Raw genomic sequence first — 22,383 nt, 5'->3', positions numbered from 1 at the left:
TTGCAAGTAAAGTCTGTGTTCTGTGATTATTTTATTAGGTTTATAATGCTGTTTCGCAATTGTTTTTGTTCATTTAACTTAGTTTAATTATATATTCTGTGTTGTGTGATTATTTTATTAGGTTTATAATGATGTTTAGCATTTAAAATCTTCATTTCAAAGCTTTAAAAATAATGTATTAGGTGTTACTTATGACAATTTTGAGAGGGACCTGGAACCTAACTCCCTCACTTCCCATTGACTTACATTATTAACTGGGTTTCAATTTACAACGGTTTCGATTTACAACCATTCCTTCTGGAACGTAACCCCGGCGTAAACTGAAGGCTACCTGTATTAACCCCTATTCCGCCGCTCCCCGACATCGTCGCCACTATAATAAATATATTAACCCCTAAACTGCCGCCCTCCCGCATCGCAAACATTATTTAAATATTATTAACCCCTAATCTGCCGTCCGCCCACATCGCCCCACTATACTAAAGTTATTAAGCCCTACACCGCCGCCACTATAATAAACCTATTAACCACTAAACCGCAAGCCCCCTACATCGCAATAAACTAAATTAAACTACTAACCCCTAAACCTAACGCCCCTCTAACTTTAGATTAAAATTACAATTTCCGTATCTTAAATTAAATTAGAACTTACCTGTAAAACTAAAAGAACTAAGTTTAAACTAACAATTAAATTAATATAACTATTAAACTAAATTTACATCAACTACCAATTAAATTAAACTAAAATACACATTAAAAAATCCTAACACTACTCTAAAAATTACAAACTATCTAATTACGAAAAATATAAAAGACTAAATTACAAAAAATTACAAGCGAAATTATAAAAAATAAAAAAGAATTACACCTAATCTAATAGCCCTATCAAAATAAAAAAGCCCACCCAAAATAAAAAAACCTAGCCTACAATAAATTACCAATGGCCCTTAAAAGGGCCTTTTGTAGGGCATTGCCCTAAGTTAAACCGCTCTTTTACCTGTAAAACAAATACAAAGACCCCCCAACAGTTAAACACACCACCCAACAAACCCCCCAAAATAAAAAACCTAACTCTAAAAAAAACCTAAGCTACCCATTGCCCTGAAAAAGGGCATTTGTGTGGGCATTGCCCTTAAAAGGGCATTTAGCTTGTTTATGAATAGCCCAAACACTAATCTAAAAAAGAAACCCACCCAAAAAAAAAAACCCTAACCCTTAAATAAAACACTAACCCCCGATGATCCACTTACAGTTTTTGAAGTCCCGCTTGATTGATCTTTATCCAGGTGGCGAGAAGTCTTCATCCAGACGGCCTCTTCTATCTTCATCCAGGTGGCATCTTCTATCTTGATCCCGGCGGAGGGGAGTGGCTCCATCCTAAAGACATCCGGCGCGGAGCATCCTCTTCATATGGTCACTGCCGTACACTGAATCTTAAATGCAAGGTACGCGATTCAAGATGGCGTCCCTTGCATTTCTATTGGCTGAAAATTTTGAATCAGCCAATAGGAATTAGATCTGCTAAAATCCTATTGGCTGTTCAAATCAGGCAATAGGATTTAAGCAACTCTCATTCTATTGGAGGATTCATCTTTTTTTTAAAGGGTATTAGAATAGGAATAATTTTTTTTTATATTTTTGGGATAATTTCATTTGTTTTTTTTGTAATTGTAGTTTTTTTTATTTTTTGTGATTTTAGTGTTTTTTATTTTTTGTAATGTTAGTTTTTAGTGTAAGGGAGCTTAGGTTTTATGTCACAGGTAAGTTTGTATTTATTTTAACTAGGTATTTAGTAAATAGTTAATAACTATTTACTAACTAGTCTACCTAGTTAAAATAAATACAAACTTACCTGTGAAATAAAAATAAAACCTAAGCTAGCTACAATATATCTATTATATAAAATATGAAGTACAAATTATTGCATTAAAATATAATAACTATACAAATGTATTTTTTTCAAACTTAAATTTATAGGTACAATCATACTGCTGTATTAAACATTAGTGGCTGATTCAGACAACTTACACATTTTTAACAGACCTAAAAAATCAAGTGTACTTACAACTGACACAGCATTTTTAAAACAAATAAGTAATCTTGGAATACCCTTGTATCCATGTATTTTTAAAATGTGTTTGAGGCTGTCTGGACTGAGATTTCTGTAGTTAAATATCTATTTGCTATTTTGTGGTTTGGCATATCTCAATCGTAAAAAAATAAATCTAAGTCTATAATAAAAAATGATATATTTTGAACTAGAATCTCATATAGAAACAGAACAGTATATAGCTATTAGAAGTCATAAAATGTGTCAATAACACATTACATGAAGCCCATAGACTGTGGTGATACAGCTTTTAGATTTATTGTAGCTGTGGGAATTTATTATCTTTATTTTATACCATATCTAATTGCTAACAACATTTTTTTTGTTTACAGTTTTTTTTTGTATTATTTTATAAAATGGCTCTAGTTATAAATAGAATTTTCTTTATTGGCTTTATTGACCTTTTTGAATAGTTTGAAGCAGAATATATCCACTAAAAAAACAGTCATGGTTTGTTTATATCATGAAAAATATTTATGTTCCCGCTCTTTGTGGGAGGGACCTCATCATCTATTGTTTTGTTTAGCCTATTTTATATATTTGTATTTATTTTTCTCTTTTTTTTTTACATGAATTATTGTCACTGTGTACCCATACAAATGTAACTAGCATTACAAAATTTGGTGGTGCATAATAAATACATAATAATTATAATAAATTACTTGACTTTCTTTTTCTCCCTAGGTGTTAAGCCATGGACAAATTTCATGGAGATTCTCAAAGAAAAAGATGGTGTAGACACTGAACTTCTTGTAGATGTGATGACCTTATTAAACAAGGTTTGTAGAGATTTTATTACGTAAAATCATTGTCTAATAAAAGTCTGCAGCTTATCTTTAAAGTGATGGTAAATCCGAGCATTTAAAGTGATGGTAAATCAGAGAGTTTAACAAATGCTAGGATTTACCATCACTAAAAATAAACTCACCGACTGTGTCGCTGCACCTCGCTAAACTCAGCGTCTCTAGCCGCCCACGGCACATCGCTCTTCTACCAATGAGGTGATGTTTGCACCTCTACACCAATATTCTACCAATAGGCGTGCTTGCATATAGAACACTGTCAGTTGACACACAAGGCTATTGCAAATGTCACCTCATTGAAGGAGAGCGATGTGCCATGGGCAGCCTCTGAGTTTAGTGATGTGCAGTGGCACAGAAAGGGTGAGTTTCATACCCTTTTTAAAAAATAATTTTTCACTTAAACTCATCTTTATTTTCAGTGATGATAAATCCTAGCGTTTGTTATAAGAGTGGATTTACCATCACTTTAATGTATTTTATGGAAGTCAAATACATTTTGTTTTATCTTGGATTTTTAGAGTAGAAATGCACTTTTGTTCTATTTAGAAATTATTTTTTGTGGTAAAGAATGTGGTTTTAAATGTTATTTTATTGTCAGTGATATGTTTGCTGGCAAACATGGTATTCTGTTTCAAACATATCACTTTCTGTTATGGGCTTAATTCATTTATTTAATAAAGCTTTTTTATTTTTAAAAAAACATAAAAAAAAAATCCAAATAGTTTCATATTTCTTAATTGCCAAAGAGATCAAATACCAGAGTTAACCACAATTTATATAATTTCCTTTATAAAAAAGGAATGTATTTTATTTTTTATTATTTTTTAATAATATTTTCTTTTATCGAACATTTGTTAAATCTCGACAACAATATTATCAAGCTTACAGATAGTTTTCCAGGTAATAAAGTGAAAACATGGATACAGACACAAGATTTGGCAGTAACCAAGAAGACTATGAGCATAACAACTGTCCCAAAAAGACTGTAAATAAACAACCTGCTATAAAATAATATAAATAAAAGTAATTCTCTCTATATCTTAGCAAACTTAAAAGTTATTATAGTAACAAAACAATTACAGTCTAGTAACAGAATACATAAAATATTCTCAATAAATACAGCAGACATATGTCTGTAATAAAGATATACATATAAAAAAATTGAAACCTCCTTTTTACAATATAACATTTCTTAAATGATCAGAGGATCACTTTTGGGCCCAAATCTTCTTTTATAACCTGGAGGGGAAAAAAACCAAAAAAAATAAAATAAATCTCAATGTTCACTCTTGGACCGTAGCATACTGTAAAAGTAGAACACAACAATATACTAAACGTGGAAGAAAGAAATGTGAAAAAGCTAGCTCGGAACTAAATAAATTAAATTTTATGTATTTAAGTTTAGAGTGTCACCAGCCAGAAAATTATATTAACCTCTGGCTTATGTGGATTAATATATGAGAGGAGGCAGAGATAAATGCACTTCAGCACCATAGCATAAACATATAGCTGATAAGGGGAGCAAAACATGTAAAGTGTTTACAGTCTGTGGTGATTAAACAGCTAAACAAATATAACTCGCTATATTTTATAGATGGGATTACTTGATTAAGCAAGCGGGGAGAACAGTTTTGTTTTCCAGGATCTAAAACATAAGGATAAGGGAATTAACACTTTGCTAAAGTGCTAGATGTGGGGGAAATCTTGTAATTTGGATATATCAAGTTGTAGCTCTAGACTATAAACAACCCATCAATATATTATAAATCCTGTCACATAGGGAGTTTCAGATCAGTCATCTGCTAAACATGCCCTTGTTGCCTCGGCCACAGACAGCTAGGCTTCTGCCTGATATATCCAAAAGGAGGGAATGACATCAGATGACTTAAAAATAATAAAATCCAGTGCTATTCATAATGATCTATTAGCCCCCTATCATGAAAAATTAGATCATAGGCAAAATGGCAAGTGAAAAGCATAGGAGCTAAGAGCTTCAACTAATTTAAAGTTAACTGAAACCATCATATCTGGTGCAGATAATTAACGCATACAGGGGCTAATGTTTTCTGGCCAATCTCTGAGGTTTACAGCACCTAAGTGAAAAGGCTCTCCCTCAATAATACCATAGGGAACAGTTGATTATAAGATACTATACATACATATCTGCTTTACAGACCTCCTTATCATGCAAATATTTAAAGGTATGCACCATATAGATAATATTTATATGGAAGCAAGTCATTTCAAATTATAGAAATTTTAGAAACTGAAACTTTTAAAGTTTTGCACATATACAATCAAGAGATCCAGCACCTCAACATAAATGTGCAAAAATCACAAAATCTTAACCAATTCCCACTTTGAGCTGACACAACAGGGGAACTGTTTTGCTTCTTTCCTGAATGGGTGTTGTAGGATAGTTATAAGTCTCAAGCTTAGGTCTAAATTACAAGTAGCACACTAACTGTTGCGCGCAAGCAAAAAGGGGTATATCACGGGTCTTTGTGCGCATCAGAAGTAGCAAGCGTATTACGGGTTAAAAGTAAACACGTCCTCTTGAGCGCAATTGAATTTAACCCACGTTGGGATAGAGTGTCTTCAGAGCTCTGGTAACTGTTACACTCAACTAAAAAATAGGAAAAAAACTTCAAAAGTACATTTAAAAGTACAGTTACAATCATTATAACACGGTCTGATAAAAAATATTTAAAAAAATTGCAATAAAAAGTTATAAGGGCTCAGAGATATGAGGTCTCATGTGTTAGAGAAAAAAAGGACTTCAAAGGGCTATATATATATATATATATATATATATATACATACATACATACATACATACATATATACATAGAGATACATACGTACACATGTCAAAATATGTATGTGTATATGTGTGTGTGTTTATATGTGTGTACATATGTATTTATGTATTTATTTGTGTATATATGTATTTACAGACATATATACACATATATACATATATATAAGTGCATTGGAGCCCTTTGCTGTCAAGTAGCTGAAAACATGTAAAATCATATTTATGCAATATTCATATTTCATAAAGTTTTAAACCCCATAACGACTGCAACATACCATGTACGTCGCCAATTGTTAAGGGTTTCCTTGCTAAAAATAGCGCAGATCACACCGGTTGCAGTTAGACCACACTCTTTGTAATGCAATCCCCATTGAAAGACCAGCGACATACAGGGTATGTTGATGGTCCTTAAGGGGAAAATAACATCATATGTATGAATATATACTTCAGAAAACGTGATCAGGTTTGCACAACTTGTTGGATGTTAGTTTTTTTTTCAAATTTTGCACTCTATTGAAGTCTATGGGGGAATGTTACCCGCCATGCACAAAAAGCTTACTTCTAGTGAAGTTAACGCACAAGCAGGAGCTATAAATACCGCTCCACTCATAATCTAGCCCTTAGTGAGTAATAAGATATGTTTATATCTCTTAACCATATTGCGCTCAAAGCCTTTTAAGAGGTCTTGAATAACTGCATATAAATTTTCCACATGTACAGCCATAGTGAGGCTATGTGACCCGGAATATCAGGGGGGTTCTGTAAATTGCAGGCCACCACCTAGAAGCTCAAAGGTCCAGATCCAGACTGGAGAGTCATGAATAACGCTAAAATGCTGTTAGTCTCTCAGGATATTGTTAAACAAAATGAGAGGAGTGCCCTGCCCTTGAGCTCAATCAGTAGTAGTTCACTTTAAATACAAAGTGGCCTACAGGTAGAAAGGCTCTCCAGCTTACAATCTAAAGGAGAGGGAATGGACACAGAACGTAAGGGAGAAGGGAAATATATCTGATATAAGGCAGGATACTGTAGAGATTTCAAATATATGAATCATACGCATAGATGCTGCTGTTTTCAACTGATAATCGGCTGATTATACAAATATCTTCTTCAGCTTCAGATATTGCGATCAGCCATGGCTGCCGCCTAGTAACACCTAGACTTTTAGTTAATTGCTTCTTCAGATAACCCACAGTGCATCCTTGACCCTTAACACACGTAATCATTGCTTATAACTATATCTCTTCCTTTTGCCCAACTTAAGGAGCTGCCATACATTTAATAGAGCATTCTAAATAATACTAACGATTTTTAGGATTCTGAGAAATAGGTTCAACACTAGTGAACTAGTAAAATAGTAAAAGTACTTCTTGTTTAATAAATTATATATTTTCTTGTAAACTATACTATTTTCAACATAATTTTCACTATAATTCATTCTGTCTGTAAACCTATTTATATGTTGATTGGGCTTTAATTCCTTCCCTTTGACATATAAAAGGTGTTTGATTTCAACATATAATCAACACATATAATTTATGTGTTTTATGACCTCCAAAAAAGCCCTTTATATGAGATTGCATGAAATTAAATCAAACACAGTAAGTGTGTTATAAATAATGATAAGCACTTTTAAAAAAAATTAATATTCATTGCTTCTAATTAGATATGAAGGAGAATACTTTTACTGTAGGGCATTTTTACTTTTGAAAAACCTATTGCCTTGTAAAAAAATGTAATAACTGGTTATGCATATGTAAATAATATATATAAACTCAACGCTATATGCCAGTAACCACTCAGCTCCTTAAGTAAGGTGTCCTAATTTACCTTAAATGTAAGTGAAAGAAAAGAAATATGAAAAGAAGCGAAAATAGGCGGTGGTATCTACAAATACGTTTTTAAATGTAATGGGAGTATAATGTATTATGCAGATGCCAATAAGGGTAAATTATATCATAAAAAATATATTCAATTTATTTATACAATTAAATAAATCTTACATGGATCCATGTATCAAACAAACAAACTGTACATAATAAAAAGTAAATTCAATTAAAAAGTCAAAGTCTATAGCATTTCTGGGCTGTGTAGAAATGGAAAAATACCTGGATATAGAAAAACCTCCAAAGATGGAGATAATGTAGAAACTATTCATCCAGTGAAAATGAAGTTAGAAATGTCACTTGTTCTAAATGTGTAAATCCAATAGGGGTGTGTGGAGCGCTTCCAAAAAAGCCAGAAATAAATAATAATAAAAGATATTAAAAAAAAAAGGTAAAAAATAAAAGATAAAAAATAAAAAATAAAAAATATATAAAAATAAAAAATATATGAAAATAAAAAATAAAATATTAAAAAAATAGAACAATGAAAAATAAAAAGTAAATAAAATATAAAATAATAAATAATTTCATTGTTCCATTTTTTTCAATATTTTTTTTATTTTTTTTATCATTTTAATCTTTATATATTTTTTATTTAGATTTTTTATCTTTTTACTTTTGTATTGATTTTACCTTTTATTGTGTACAATTTGTTTGTTTGATACATGGATCCATGTAAAAAAATGTAATTGTATAAAAAAATTACATATGTTTTATGATGTAAGTTACCCTAATTGGCATCTGTATAATACATTTTACTCCCATTACATTTAAAAACATATTTGTAGATACCACCGCCTATTGGCGCTCCTTTTCATATTTATTTTCTTAAGCATATGTAAATGTTTAGTAGCATATTGTATATGATAAATTTACCATTATTTTATTTATGAAAAATAAAAAAAATTAAAACATTTTTGTGTTGTTGGCTTAAAAACCATATTTAACCCAAAATATAGGACTCATACCTATGTTTATAGCTCTGTGTAATCTGTTGATGCTCTTAAAATAATTGATTATTATAATAATAATAATAATAATAATAATAATAATCTTGAACCATCAATATGTCCGGTGTATTTTAAATAATAGTAAACATTTTTATACAATTTTAATATTTCTTGCTCCTAATTAGATGTGAAGAAGAACACTTTTAGTTTGTTGCATTTTTACTGCTCAAGAACCTATTGGCTAGTAAAACAGTAATAAATGGATATACACATGTAAATATTCATTAACTTGCTGTATATGATAAGTTACCATCATTTTATTTCATAATTTAAAAAAAAAAAGGATTTTAGTTAGATAGAAATTATTTTTTTCTTCATTATTTTATATAGAATTAGTGTATTAATTTCCATGTATTTACTTTTTTATTTATTTTTAGACCTTAACAAATCTACCAGATCAGGATTCCTTCTATGATGTGGTGGACTGTCTAGAAGAACTTGGCATGGGAGTAATTTCCAACAGACACTTGAACAAAAAAGGAACAGATTTGGACCTAGTTGATCAGTTTAACATTTATGAGGTACCAGGATGTTTATGTTTTACAGAACACTATAAACATCTTAAATCCCAGGCTGAAAAAGGTTCACTTTTAAAACTGTATCCTACCAAAAATAATAAGTGAGATCAGTTGTAATTGACTATCCTTATGGATAACGAGTAACTAATTACCTCTGGCAGCTGACATTTTCGACTGACAGTTTAACCTAGCAAAATAATCATCACATTTATTACAACTTGTTTTTAAACAGGCTGCTAGTGTGAAATCTACTGGTTATGTGAGGTCCTGTGCAATATTCCTTTTAAGCTCTATATCTAACATCAGAAGGGATAGGGGTCACTTTAAGTCAGTGAAACAGGTTTATAAAATCTCCCTATACAAGTTAAAACAGAACAAAACAAATATTGAGATATATGTTAAATACAGATTAGTATGTAAAATAATGGCAGAGAAAGTCCCATATATTATATTGGGTGGGTTCCAAAACCACCAAATAAAATAAAACAGTCCAGATCCAGGCTGCTATCTGTGATGGGATCATAGATCAGTATCCCAAAATCAGTGATCTGTGAAAGTTGAAAAAAGACAGAAGCGCCACATGGCCCAATAACGTATGTTCTCTTGTGATAAAGTGCACAAAATATTTCACTCACATGTGAGAGAGCACCCCTCTTGGTGCAAGTGTAGCAGGCTGGAATCAAACAGTCATCCAGTAGATTGGCCTCCCGCAAAACCCCAACAGCAGTAAGGTAAAACCAGATGAGTTAGTTCCAGATGTCTGTTGCACAATTAGGCGTAATGGATGATAGATAAATAATGGTTTGGCAGCAAGTGGTAAGATCAAAGCTTACTTTAATAACAATATAAAAACAGCAACACGTTTCTCAGCTAATACATAGCTGTTTCATCAGGCTTAATAAAATGATAACAATTCACTTGCTATATATAACCAAACACACATTCAAGACAACCATCACCACCTGCGGATGAGTGTGAACCAATCCAAAAATTGTCATGACAACAAACAACAACAATATAAATGCACATAAGTTGAAACCAATATTAAAAACAAAGTTAAAAACACTATCAGATAAAATATATTTGATCATCATAACATATAAATGTAATATATAAATACAACCCTGCAAATAAGATTCAAAACAAATGAATAGTGGATATGTCCCTTTTTACATACAAATTTTGTAACATCTTGTAAATAGTCACGTAGCAATTTATTTTTTAAAAAATAGCACTTTAACAGCTGATCAAATGTCTTCCTATATTTATGAGACATATTCATTCCACCCACCGTGGGTCTATATAGGCGCTCCAAAACGCAAAATCAAGAGCAGCTAATAAAGGAAGTCTAGGAGACACCTTATGATCGATATATAAAAAAAGTCTTCAAGTGTAAAAATGTTCATACCGAACTGAAGAGATACTAAAGCTTACTGCAAGTTGTCAATATGCCATCCATAGAACAAACATCTAGGACTCAAAGATACAACAATAATAATATGAATTATCAACACAAACAACACTATCATAGCAACCAACGTGATAGATTTGCTAGATCAGATAATTATAATTATCACCACCAACAAAATAAACATAATACTTATTATGACAGATCTCAAACACACAAATACCTAGTTCCTTCTGTGTGAATAAACAGCTCAAACCTCAAGATATCTAAAGGATCTTCCAACCGATAGATGAAAATATACAACAGTACCCCAAAAGAGGTTGGCGCTAAAAAAGCTATTCATACCCCACTAGTAGTATAAAATGTGCATAAAAAGAACCAAATGATAAAAGTAAAAAATAATGGTAGCTGAATAGCATTAAACAATATAATATAGTGATTTATTATACAAATCAATTATATAAAAAATCAGATGCATCCGTTCATATTTTATAAATACATATCTTCTAATTTGCAGTTGGAAAACATAAAAGCATGTAGTGCAAATACCAAATCTTTGCACATTAGCACATTATTTGCGAAGTAAATAACTTGCTAAAAATTAATGTTTAAAAAGTCTGTTAAAATGTCTCTCCTTGATAATGTCAATTCTTCCTTGTAAAATTGATACAAATGAATGGGATTCCTTTTAACTTAGCAATTATTATACAAATCAATTATATAAAAAACGGATATAAATAAAGATTCCTGACCTATCCAAATAAATCACGTGATTGAAACCATCTGACGTAATACCAACAGACTTTTTTGGATAAACAGTGAGTAAAAGAAAAAACATTGTTACACTGTGTAAATTGCTGAGTTAATTGCAAATTAGAAGATATGTATTTATAAAATGTGAACGGATGCATCTGGTTTTTTATATAATTGATTTGTATAATAAATCACTATATTATATTGTTTTATGTTATTCAGTTACCATTATTTTTTTACTTTTATTATTTGGTTCTTTTTATGCACATTTTATACTACTAGTGGGGTACAAATAGCTTTTTTAGCGCCAGCCTCTTTTGGGGTACTATTATGACAGATCTGTCAGACAACCTCGTTATAGACATTTTTCCAATTCACACTATGAGAGAGAAACACAGAACTCACAATCTGATAATTCTATTGAACCCCACAATAGATTTTGACTACTAAGAATTGATAGTTCTGAGGGCTTTAAACCTAATTCTGATATAGTTACATCTTACATAAGTGAACAATGTTCCACTCCTTTTTTAGAGCTGAGCCCAGACCATCAGTTAGAACAATAGACAATGTTCCCTCGGCCGCCACACCAAAAAAGAGCTTACGCAAGCGTGGCAGCAGAGGGAAATCCACAACCGCCAAAAAGGAGAAACTTTTAAAATACCAAAAAGGAATATTTAATGTATCAGAACATATCCTCAACACTAATGAAATTGGAGTTCTGGGTAAAGGGCTATCTTTTAGCCCTTCTAATACACCACATATGTTTCAACTTTTTGTGGATGTCAATAACTTCACTAGAAAGTTATCATTGCAGAAGTATGTTGCAGAGAAACGCACTAAAAATACTGCCAATGCACCCATTCTTTTGGATGGAATGGACGAACCTTTGAAAGATGGTTGTGTTGTATTTGAACCTGATAGTTTATTAGATCAGCTAACTGACAACTACCAACACACCGCTTTCAAACCATAATCAAATTTCAATCCACCAAGAATGAAAAATTCACATATAAATATTTTTCAATCCATGGTTTTAAGGGACTTTGAAAAACTTCCAAAGAAATTTAAATATAGACATAATCTTAGTTCAGGTGAACAATATGCGCTTAGGACCCTTATGATTTACATGAATCTAGTGATCCACCAGGCGGACAAGGGGGGGGGGGGTAGTTCTACAAAATACTGTGGACTATATAATAGAAGCAGATTGTATCCTTAACGATATTAACTATTATCGGGTATTACCTGATGATCCCACTAACATATTTTAAACAAATTACATTAATTGTTACAGGACTGTTTGGAGGAAGGTATTCTGACTACAAAAGAAAGAGACTATATATATCTGCAAAATCCCAATACAGATTGTTATTATCACTTACCAAAAGTGAATAAAAATGCCCAAAATCCCCCATGATGCTCAATAATAGCTGGAATTGGTAGCCTCACTGACGATCTTTTAGCCTACATAGATTCTTTTTTACAGAAACATGTAATAGCACTACCTTTATTCATCAGAGATTCTTCTGATCTATTGAATAAACTGAAAAACTTAGATATCACAAAAACTACAGATAATCTTTGGTGGATAACAAGTGATGTTAGCTATCTTTATTCTTTATTTGGAAACAGACATCTATATGCTTTCTAGACAATAGAATTATATTATTGAACTAATCAAGTTAATTTTAAATCATAATTATTTTAAATATCAGGGACATTTTTACCTACAAGTCAAAGGGACGGCCATGGGCACCAGATTTCGCCAACCTATATATGGGGTTCTTTGAGGATGTTTGTATATACAAATTCCCGAAGGGAGCAAGTCTGGTGTACTATGGTCTTTATATAGATTACTTGATTTTTTTTGTTCAAGGGTACCTTTTGAAGATGGTTGTATATTGTTTCTGTAGTATCATTCAGATATTTTGTTCACACCGCATATTTCTTATTTCTTGTTATTGCTATTATATATTTGTGATTTGTTGTATTATGTTTTATAACATAAAGCACCAATTATTTGAACCCAGCATGATATTTAGTATCAATGACCTCTTGTGACTCTCATAGGTGGAGACCCACTCACTATGTCCCTTACACTTATAAGTGGTGACCTATTCACTAACTTTATGTCCATTGTTGTGTTTAAAAAATAAATAAAAATAAATAAATATATATATGTATATATATATATAATACCCCCCATCCTTAGCAGTACACCCATCATTTTCATATTAGATTGTCATAAATTGTTTCAATTTTATAGTTGATTCATCATTGACTGTTTATGCTCTATTAGCGACCGCTGAGAGATAGACTCACTTGAAGCCTTTTCTTATATATCGATCATATGGTGTCTCCTAGACTTCCTTTATGAGCTGCTCTTTATTTTGCGATTTGGAGCGCCTATATAGACCCACGGTGGGTGGACTGAATATGTCTCATAAATATAGGGAGATACTTGATCAGCTGTTAAAGTGCTACTTTTTGAATTATTTACAAGATGTTTGTATGTAAATAGGGAATAATTCATTATTCATTTGTTTTGAATATTATTTGCATTACATTTATATGTTATGATGATCAAAATATATTTTATCTGATAGTGTTTTTAACTTTTAAATAGTAACAAAGTAGTAAAAAAGAAGATGCGCTAAAAAAGCTACCACACTCACGGCTAGATTTAGAGTTGGGCGCTAAAAAAGCTACCACACTCACGGCTAGATTTAGAGTTGGGCGGTAGCCATCAAAACCAGCGTTAGAGGCTTCTAACGCTGGTTTTTTCCGCCCGCTGGTATTTGGAGTCAGTCAGGAAAGGGTCTAACGCTCACTTTGCAGCCGCAACTTTTCCATACCGCAGATCCCCCTACACCATTTGCGTATCCTATCTTTTCAATGGGATCTTTCTAACGCCGGTATTTAGAGTCTTGCCTGAAGTGAGCGTTAGAAATCTAACGACAAAACTCCAGCCGCAGAAAAAAGTCAGTAGTTAAGAGCTTTCTGGGCTAACGCCGGTTCATAAAGCTCTTAACTACTGTGCTCTAAAGTACACTAACACCCATAAACTACCTATGTACCCCTAAACCGAGGTCCCCCCACATCGCCGCCACTCTAATAAATTTTTTTAACCCCTAATCTGCCGAACGCACACCGCCGCAACCTACATTATCCCTATGTACCCCTAATCTGCTGTCTTGGCTGAAGTGAGCGTTAGAAATCTAACGACAAAACTCCAGCCGCAGAAAAAAGTCAGTAGTTAAGAGCTTTCTGGGCTAACGCCGGTTCATAAAGCTCTTAACTACTGTGCTCTAAAGTACACTAACACCCATAAACTACCTATGTACCCCTAAACCGAGGTCCCCCCACATCGCCGCCACTCTAATAAAATTTTTTAACCCCTAATCTGCCGAACGCACACCGCCGCAACCTACATTATCCCTATGTACCCCTAATCTGCTGCCCCTAACATCGCCGACACCTACATAATATTTATTAACCCCTAATCTGCCGCCCCCAACGTCGCCGCTACCTACCTACACTTATTAACCCCTAATCTGCCGACCGGACCGCACCGCTACTATAATAAATGTATTAACCCCTAATCTGCCTCACTCCCGCCTCAATAGCCCTATAATAAATAGTATTAACCCCTAATCTGCTCTCCCTAACATCGCCGACACCTAACTTCAAGTATTAACCCCTAATCTGCCGACCGGAGCTCACCGCTACTCTAATAAATTTTTTAACCCCTAAAGCTAAGTCTAACCCTAACACCCCCCTAAGTTAAATATAATTTTTATCTAACGAAATAAATTAACTCTTATTAAATAAATTATTCCTATTTAAAGCTAAATACTTACATGTAAAATAAACCCTAATATAGCTACAATATAAATTATAATTATATTGTAGCTATTTTAGGATTAATATTTATTTTAGAGGCAACTTTGTAATTATTTTTTTTTTATTTTATTTTTTTTAAATATTTTTTATTGAGGTTATACAGAACAATAACAAAAATAAAAAGTACAGTGGGCAATATAATGAACATATCTTAATTTGAGTTGGCTATGTCCCTGTAACCTGAAAAGAGAAAAGATAAGGACAATAGAGTACTACAAGGCCAGCAAAAAATAAAAAGATCAAGACCTCTCAATACAATAGGCTATTAACCAACTGAATGAATGAAAACCTCATTTTTCATTTATAGAAACGATAATTGCACCTCCATTGTAGTACGGGCCACTCATGGACCCATGTATATTTTAAAACTCAGGGAGGTACTCTAATGTTCAGCACGGTCACTCTTGGACCTGAATAACATATATATATATGGAAAAAATAAAATAAAAAAGTATAGCAGGCTAAACAGCTTATGAGAAAAAAAAAATAGATAGCAAATTGTTAAGGGGTCTGTAATATCTGAACACGGAATCCTCCTTATAACCAGTATAAGCTAGATTTCTTTATCACAGTAAATTTACCCTAAAAAAAAAAAAAATATGTGTTTATGGGGGCCATTCAGAGCTGGCATATCATAAATGCAAAAACTATCCATATTGTGAAGGTGAAACTGAAAAAGGTACTTAAACATGGTTAGGTTATAGGAAAATTCTATAGGGATGGAGGACATTTGGACGCCAGTCACACTTCCTGACTTGTGAGTCTATATTAAGCAAGTTCTATAATAACAATAGCACACTAAATGCACAGCGCTCTGAATATGATGCAACAAGAAGTTCCCATTAACACTATATCATACACCTACCAGATTAATACTAGTTACACAAATTTATACAGGCTATCCAAAGCTGGTAGAACACGAGTGCTAAAGCTGTCCAAAGTATGGAAGTGGGAGACAAGAAAAAGGAAGAAAGAATAAAAAATAAAAAAGAATAAATGCTTAAGCATGATTAGATGTCGTGGTTTTCTACAGGGATAAAGGAGCTGTGATTGCTATTTATATTTCCTGTTATGCAGGAACATGTTATACCAAAACTGCAACAATAGCTGCTAGCAATATATCATGTGCCCTGGATTTAAAGCCTCAGAGGGACCTAATCAATATGTATTTGGAGCTGGTTAACTACTGAATCAAATTATATAAATTCCTCAGCATGCCACACTACCTCGGCCGCTGGCAGTGCGGGAAAATGCCAAGTTATTACACTCAAAATACGGTAGTACTAATTCTTGTAAACCCACAGTGGGCAATCACTAGGGCATGAATCCTACTCATCTAAGGGTATAGATAGCTAGCAGAATATAATAAAGTCCCCCTTAGCACTAGCAGAGTTGCTGCAAAAATTTAGGAATACATGGTAAACATGAACCTGGCAGAATTAATACATTTGTACCTGCATATCTAGACTTTAGAGAAGGGTAGGAAGAAGTACATGAATCTACAATCTACCACTAAAAAACATAACAAAACAGAAAACAAGGTTAGCACAAAACCACAGTATCCATAACTTAGTGTTATACAGTAAAATTGTGTCCAGAAACTTTTAAGGGAAATATAAAGCAGTGTGTAATAACGTTATTACAGAGGAACCATAAGTAAAGTAAAACAGGGCTCTTAGCCTAAAGTAGGCTAGAAATAGTTACTAGCGTCCATCTTGTCCCAATCTGGAAGGTATGAACTCCGTGTCCATTATTGGTTTTATCCAATACCAAGCCTTATACAGGGAAGGATAATGTTCAGCTGGGAGGTCAGACTTGCCGCAGCACTGTGACCCACTTCACGGTTAGGCTTTCTCGGGTCACAATTATCCTCACGCTGTAGAGTAAAAAGAAAGTTCCTCAGGACCAGCAGACCAGACCTGTTATGCTCAAAAAAGTAGGTTGCTAGCTTATCTTGGCCCCCGCAGACCCGGTGCGTATCCGGATTCTTTTTGGGAGCGATCATTGTCGCCATTATGTTGGATAGATCAGTCACCTCATACTCAATGTCCGTGGGGCCAGAAGTGGGGCACTGTGACGCGGCAACCTCACGGGCCCTGAAGAAGTGAGCGGGAGGAAATTCAGACTTTGCCGGTAGCTCCGAGTGGGGGAAGTTCTTATCTGACCCTAGGCAGCCCTCAGAGGACGCCGGGGGGGGGGGGAGCAGCACATTGGTCTGTAATGGCCAAAAGTAAGGAGCGAAGTTCCCTCTGCAGCTGGTCGTAGCTTTGCGAGATCGCGTTGCATAAAGTGCGCTCCCAGTTATCAACAGCTGCTAGGGCCTCCATGTTACGTTCCAGGGTATTATCCAACCTCCTTAAAAGATGGTAGCTGCGGTGCAATCTTTGAATAGCCCCCAGAATGAACTCAGGCTCTAAGTAAGCTAGTCCAGCTGTTTAGTCCTGCTAACCCCGGCGAACCGGGGGGGGGGTGTTGTAGATGTTTTTTCTATCTAGGCCGCCATGCTTGATATGCTATTCTTGGGTGTTATTATGCTGCTGGCAGTAGGAATAAAGATATTTGGTAGTAAACGATTCAGCAGAGTTTCCACTACCAGGACACCTTGTTTTGATAAAAAAGAAGTAGGTACATATACTGACAAACAGTGAGATTTCTCAAATTTATGAGGAGCTTCTTTTCTTGCGACTGATCATGGTGCCTGCTAGGACACGCCCCCCCCCTTTGTAATTATTTTAACCAGGTACAATAGCTATTAAATAGTTACCTAGTTAAAATAATTACAAAATTACCTGTAAAATAAATCCTAACCTAAATTACAATTAAACCTAACACTACACTATCAATAAATTAATTAAATACAATACCTACAAATAAATACAATGAAATAAACTAACTAAAGTACAAAAAATAAAAAAGAACTAAGTTACAAAAAATAAAAAAATATTTACAAACATTAGAAAAATATTACAACAATTTTAAACTAATTACACCTACTCTAAGCCCCCTAATAAAATAACAAAGACCCCCAAAATAAAAAAATGCCCTACCCTATTCTAAAATTAAAATAGAAAAGCTCTTTGACCTTACCAGCCCTGAAAAGGGCCCTTTGCGGGGCATGCCCCAAAGAATTCAGCTCTTTTGCCTGTAAAAAAAGAACATACAATACCCCCCCCAACATTACAACCCACCACCCACATACCCCTAATCTAACCCAAACCCCCCTTAAATAAACCTAACACTAAGCCCCTGAAGATCTCCCTACCTTGTCTTCACCACACCGGGTCCCGATCTGTCCAGAAGAGCCTCTGAAATCTTCATCCAAGCCCAAGCGGGGGCTGAAGAGTGACGTCCATCCTCCAGCTGAAGTATGGATCCAAGCGGCAGCTGAAGAAATCCATCATCGGGCTGAAGTCTTGATCCAAGCGGGCGCTGAAGAAGTCCATCATCGCGATGAAGTCTTCTATCAAGCGGCATCTTGATATACAGAACAATAACAAAAATAAAAAGTACAGTGGGCAATATAATGAACATATCTTAATTTGAGTTGGCTATGTCCCTGTAACCTGAAAAGAGAAAAGATAAGGACAATAGAGTACTACAAGGCCAGCAAAAAATAAAAAGATCAAGACCTCTCAATACAATAGGCTATTAACCAACTGAATGAATGAAAACCTCATTTCTTCTGTTATGTGTGATCAGTCCACGGGTCATCATTACTTCTGGGATATAACTCCTCCCCAACAGGAAATGCAAGAGGATTCACCCAGCAGAGCTGATATAGCTCCTCCCCTCTACGTCAGTCCCAGTCATTCTCTTGCACCCAACGACTAGATAGGATGTGTGAGAGGACTATGGTGATTATACTTAGTTTTTATGACTTCAATCAAAAGTTTGTTATTTTATAATAGCACCGGAGCGTGTTATTACTTCTCTGGCAGACTTTGAGGAAGAATCTACCAGAGTTTTTACTATGATTTTAACCGGAGTAGTTAAGATCATATTGCTGTTCTCGGCCATCTGAGGGAGGTAAAAGCTTCAGATCAGGGGACAGGGGCAGATGAATCTGCATTGAGGTATGTAGCAGTTTTTATTTTCTGAATGGAATTGATGAGAAAATCCTGCTATACCGTTATAATGACATGTATGTATACACTTCAGTATTCTGGGAATGGTACTTCACCGGAACTACTTTGTTAAAGGTCACTAATCTTTTTAATAAGTATTAATCATGTTAAACGTTTTTGCTGGAATGTAGAATCGTTTACACTGCTGAGGTACTGAGTAAATAAATGTTTGGGCTTTATTTTCCACTTGGCAGTAGTTTATTTTGAATTGTGACAGTTTCGTTTCTCTTCACTGCTGTGTGTGAGAGGGAGGGGCCGTTTTTGGCGCTCTTTGCTACGCATCAACAATTTCCAGTCAGCTATTATTTTTCCTGCATGATCCGGTTCATCTCTGACAGATCTCAGGGGTCTTCAAACTTCTTGAAGGGAGGTACATTCTCTCAGCAGAGCTGTGAGAATTTTTTATATTGACTGTGGATAAAGACGTTACTCAATAATTTTTATGTCAAATTTATTTATGTTATCTTACTAATGGGAACAAAACCTTTGCTAAAAGTTGTGTTGTTTTAAAGTTGATGCTATAACTGTTCTCAGTTTATTATCTCAACTGTCATTTAATCATTAAGCGTTTGAGTACCTCTTTGAGGCACAGTACGTTTTTGCTAAAAAAGGATTATAACCAGGTTGCAAGTTATTGCTAGTGTGTTAAACATGTCTGACTCAGAGGATATCTGTGTCATTTGTTCCAATGCCAAGGTGGAGCCCAATAGAAATTTATGTACTAACTGTATTGATGCTACTTTAAATAAAAGTCAATCTGTACAATGTGAACAAATTTCACCAATCTGCGAGGGGAGAGTTATGCCGACTAACTCGCCTCACGCGGCAGTACCTGCATCTCCCGCCCGGGAGGTGCGTGATATTATGGCGCCTAGTACATCTGGGCGGCCATTACAGATAACATTACAAGATATGGCTACTGTTATGACTGAAGTTTTGTCTAAATTACCTGAGCTAAGAGGCAAGCGTGATCACTCTGGGGTGAGAACAGAGTGCGCTGACAATACTAGGGCCATGTCTGATACTGCGTCACAGCTTGCAGAGCATGAGGACGGAGAGCTTCATTCTGTGGGTGACGGTTCTGATCCAAACAGATTGGATTCAGATATTTCAAATTTTAAATTTAAATTGGAGAACCTCCGTGTATTACTAGGGGAGGTCTTAGCAGCTCTCAATGATTGTAACACCGTTGCAATACCAGAGAAACTATGTAGGTTGGATAAATACTTTGCGGTACCGGCGAGTACTGACGTTTTTCCTATACCTAAGAGATTAACTGAAATTGTTACTAAGGAGTGGGATAGACCCGGTGTGCCGTTCTCACCCCCTCCAATATTTAGAAAGATGTTTCCAATAGACGCCACCACTCGGGACTTATGGCAAACGGTCCCTAAGGTGGAGGGAGCAGTTTCTACTCTAGCTAAGCGTACCACTATCCCGGTGGAGGATAGCTGTGCCTTTTCAGATCCAATGGATAAAAAATTGGAGGGTTACCTTAAGAAAATGTTTGTTCAACAAGGTTTTATTTTGCAACCCCTTGCATGTATCGCGCCGATTACGGCTGCGGCAGCATTTTGGATTGAGTCTCTGGAAGAGAACCTTAGTTCATATACGCTAGACGACATTATGGACAGGCTTAGAGTCCTTAAACTAGCTAATTCATTCATTTCGGAGGCCGTAGTACATTTAACCAAACTTACGGCTAAGAACTCAGGATTCGCCATACAGGCACGTAGGGCACTGTGGCTAAAATCCTGGTCAGCTGATGTTACTTCTAAGTCCAAATTACTTAATATACCTTTCAAGGGGCAGTCCTTATTTGGGCCCGGTTTGAAAGAAATTATCGCTGACATTACAGGAGGTAAGGGCCACGCCCTACCTCAAGACAAAGCCAAAGCTAAGGCTAGACAGTCTAATTTTCGTCCCTTTCGGAATTTCAAAACAGGAGCAGCATCAACCTCCACTGCACCAAAACAGGAAGGAGCTGTTGCTCGTTACAGGCAAGGCTGGAAACCCAACCAGTCCTGGAACAAGGGCAAACAGGCCAGGAAACCTGCTGCTGCCCCAAAGACAGCATGAACCGAGAGCCCCCGATCCGGGACCGGATCTAGTGGGGGGCAGACTTTCTCTCTTCGCCCAGGCCTGGGCAAGAGATGTTCAGGATCCCTGGGCGCTAGAGATCATTTCTCAGGGATACCTTCTAGATTTCAAATTATCTCCCCCAAGAGGGAGATTTCATCTGTCAAGATTGTCAACAAACCAGATAAAGAAAGAAGCGTTTCTACGCTGTGTACAAGACCTGTTATTAATGGGAGTGATCCATCCGGTTCCGCGGTCGGAACAAGGACAAGGGTTCTACTCAAACCTGTTTGTGGTTCCCAAAAAAGAGGGAACCTTCAGACCAATCTTAGATTTAAAGATTCTAAACAAATTCCTAAGAGTTCCATCGTTCAAAATGGAAACTATTCGGACAATCTTGCCCATGATCCAAAAGGGTCAGTACATGACCACAGTGGATTTAAAAGATGCTTACCTTCACATACCGATCCACAAAGATCATCACCGGTATCTACGGTTTGCCTTCCTAGACAGGCACTACCAGTTTGTAGCTCTTCCATTCGGATTGGCTACGGCCCCAAGAATCTTCACAAAGATTCTAGGTGCCCTCCTGGCGGTACTAAGACCGCGAGGGATTTCGGTAGCTCCGTATCTAGACGACATTCTAATACAGGCTTCAAGCTTTCAAACTGCCAAGTCTCATACAGAGTTAGTTCTGGCATTTCTAAGGTCGCATGGATGGAAAGTGAACGAAAAGAAGAGTTCTCTTTTTCCTCTCACAAGAGTTCCATTCTTGGGGACTCTTATAGATTCTGTAGAAATGAAGATTTACCTGACAGAGGACAGGTTAACAAAACTTCAAAATGCATGCCGTGTCCTTCATTCCATTCAACACCCGTCAGTAGCTCAATGCATGGAGGTGATCGGCTTAATGGTAGCGGCAATGGACATAGTACCTTTTGCACGCCTACACCTCAGACCGCTGCAAT

The 22,383-nt window shown here is 35.2% G+C and overlaps 1 protein-coding gene across 4 annotated transcripts in view; it reads left to right on the top strand.

The window, feature by feature from the left end:
* The window catches only part of FHOD3 (formin homology 2 domain containing 3), a 463,343-nt gene that overhangs the window by 262,507 nt on the left and 178,453 nt on the right, over nucleotides 1-22,383 (top strand). For all 4 annotated transcript variants that reach the window (XM_053714485.1, XM_053714483.1, XM_053714484.1 and 1 more), the window contains exons 8-9: nucleotides 2,795-2,889; nucleotides 9,005-9,148. In XM_053714485.1, coding sequence (XP_053570460.1) covers nucleotides 2,795-2,889; nucleotides 9,005-9,148 — 239 coding nt within the window. The remainder of the gene's footprint in view (nucleotides 1-2,794; nucleotides 2,890-9,004; nucleotides 9,149-22,383) is intronic.

The sequence above is a fragment of the Bombina bombina genome, chromosome 5 (assembly GCF_027579735.1).
Source record: "Bombina bombina isolate aBomBom1 chromosome 5, aBomBom1.pri, whole genome shotgun sequence".
Lineage (NCBI taxonomy): Eukaryota > Metazoa > Chordata > Amphibia > Anura > Bombinatoridae > Bombina > Bombina bombina.
This window is presented reverse-complemented; position numbering and strand designations above follow the sequence as displayed.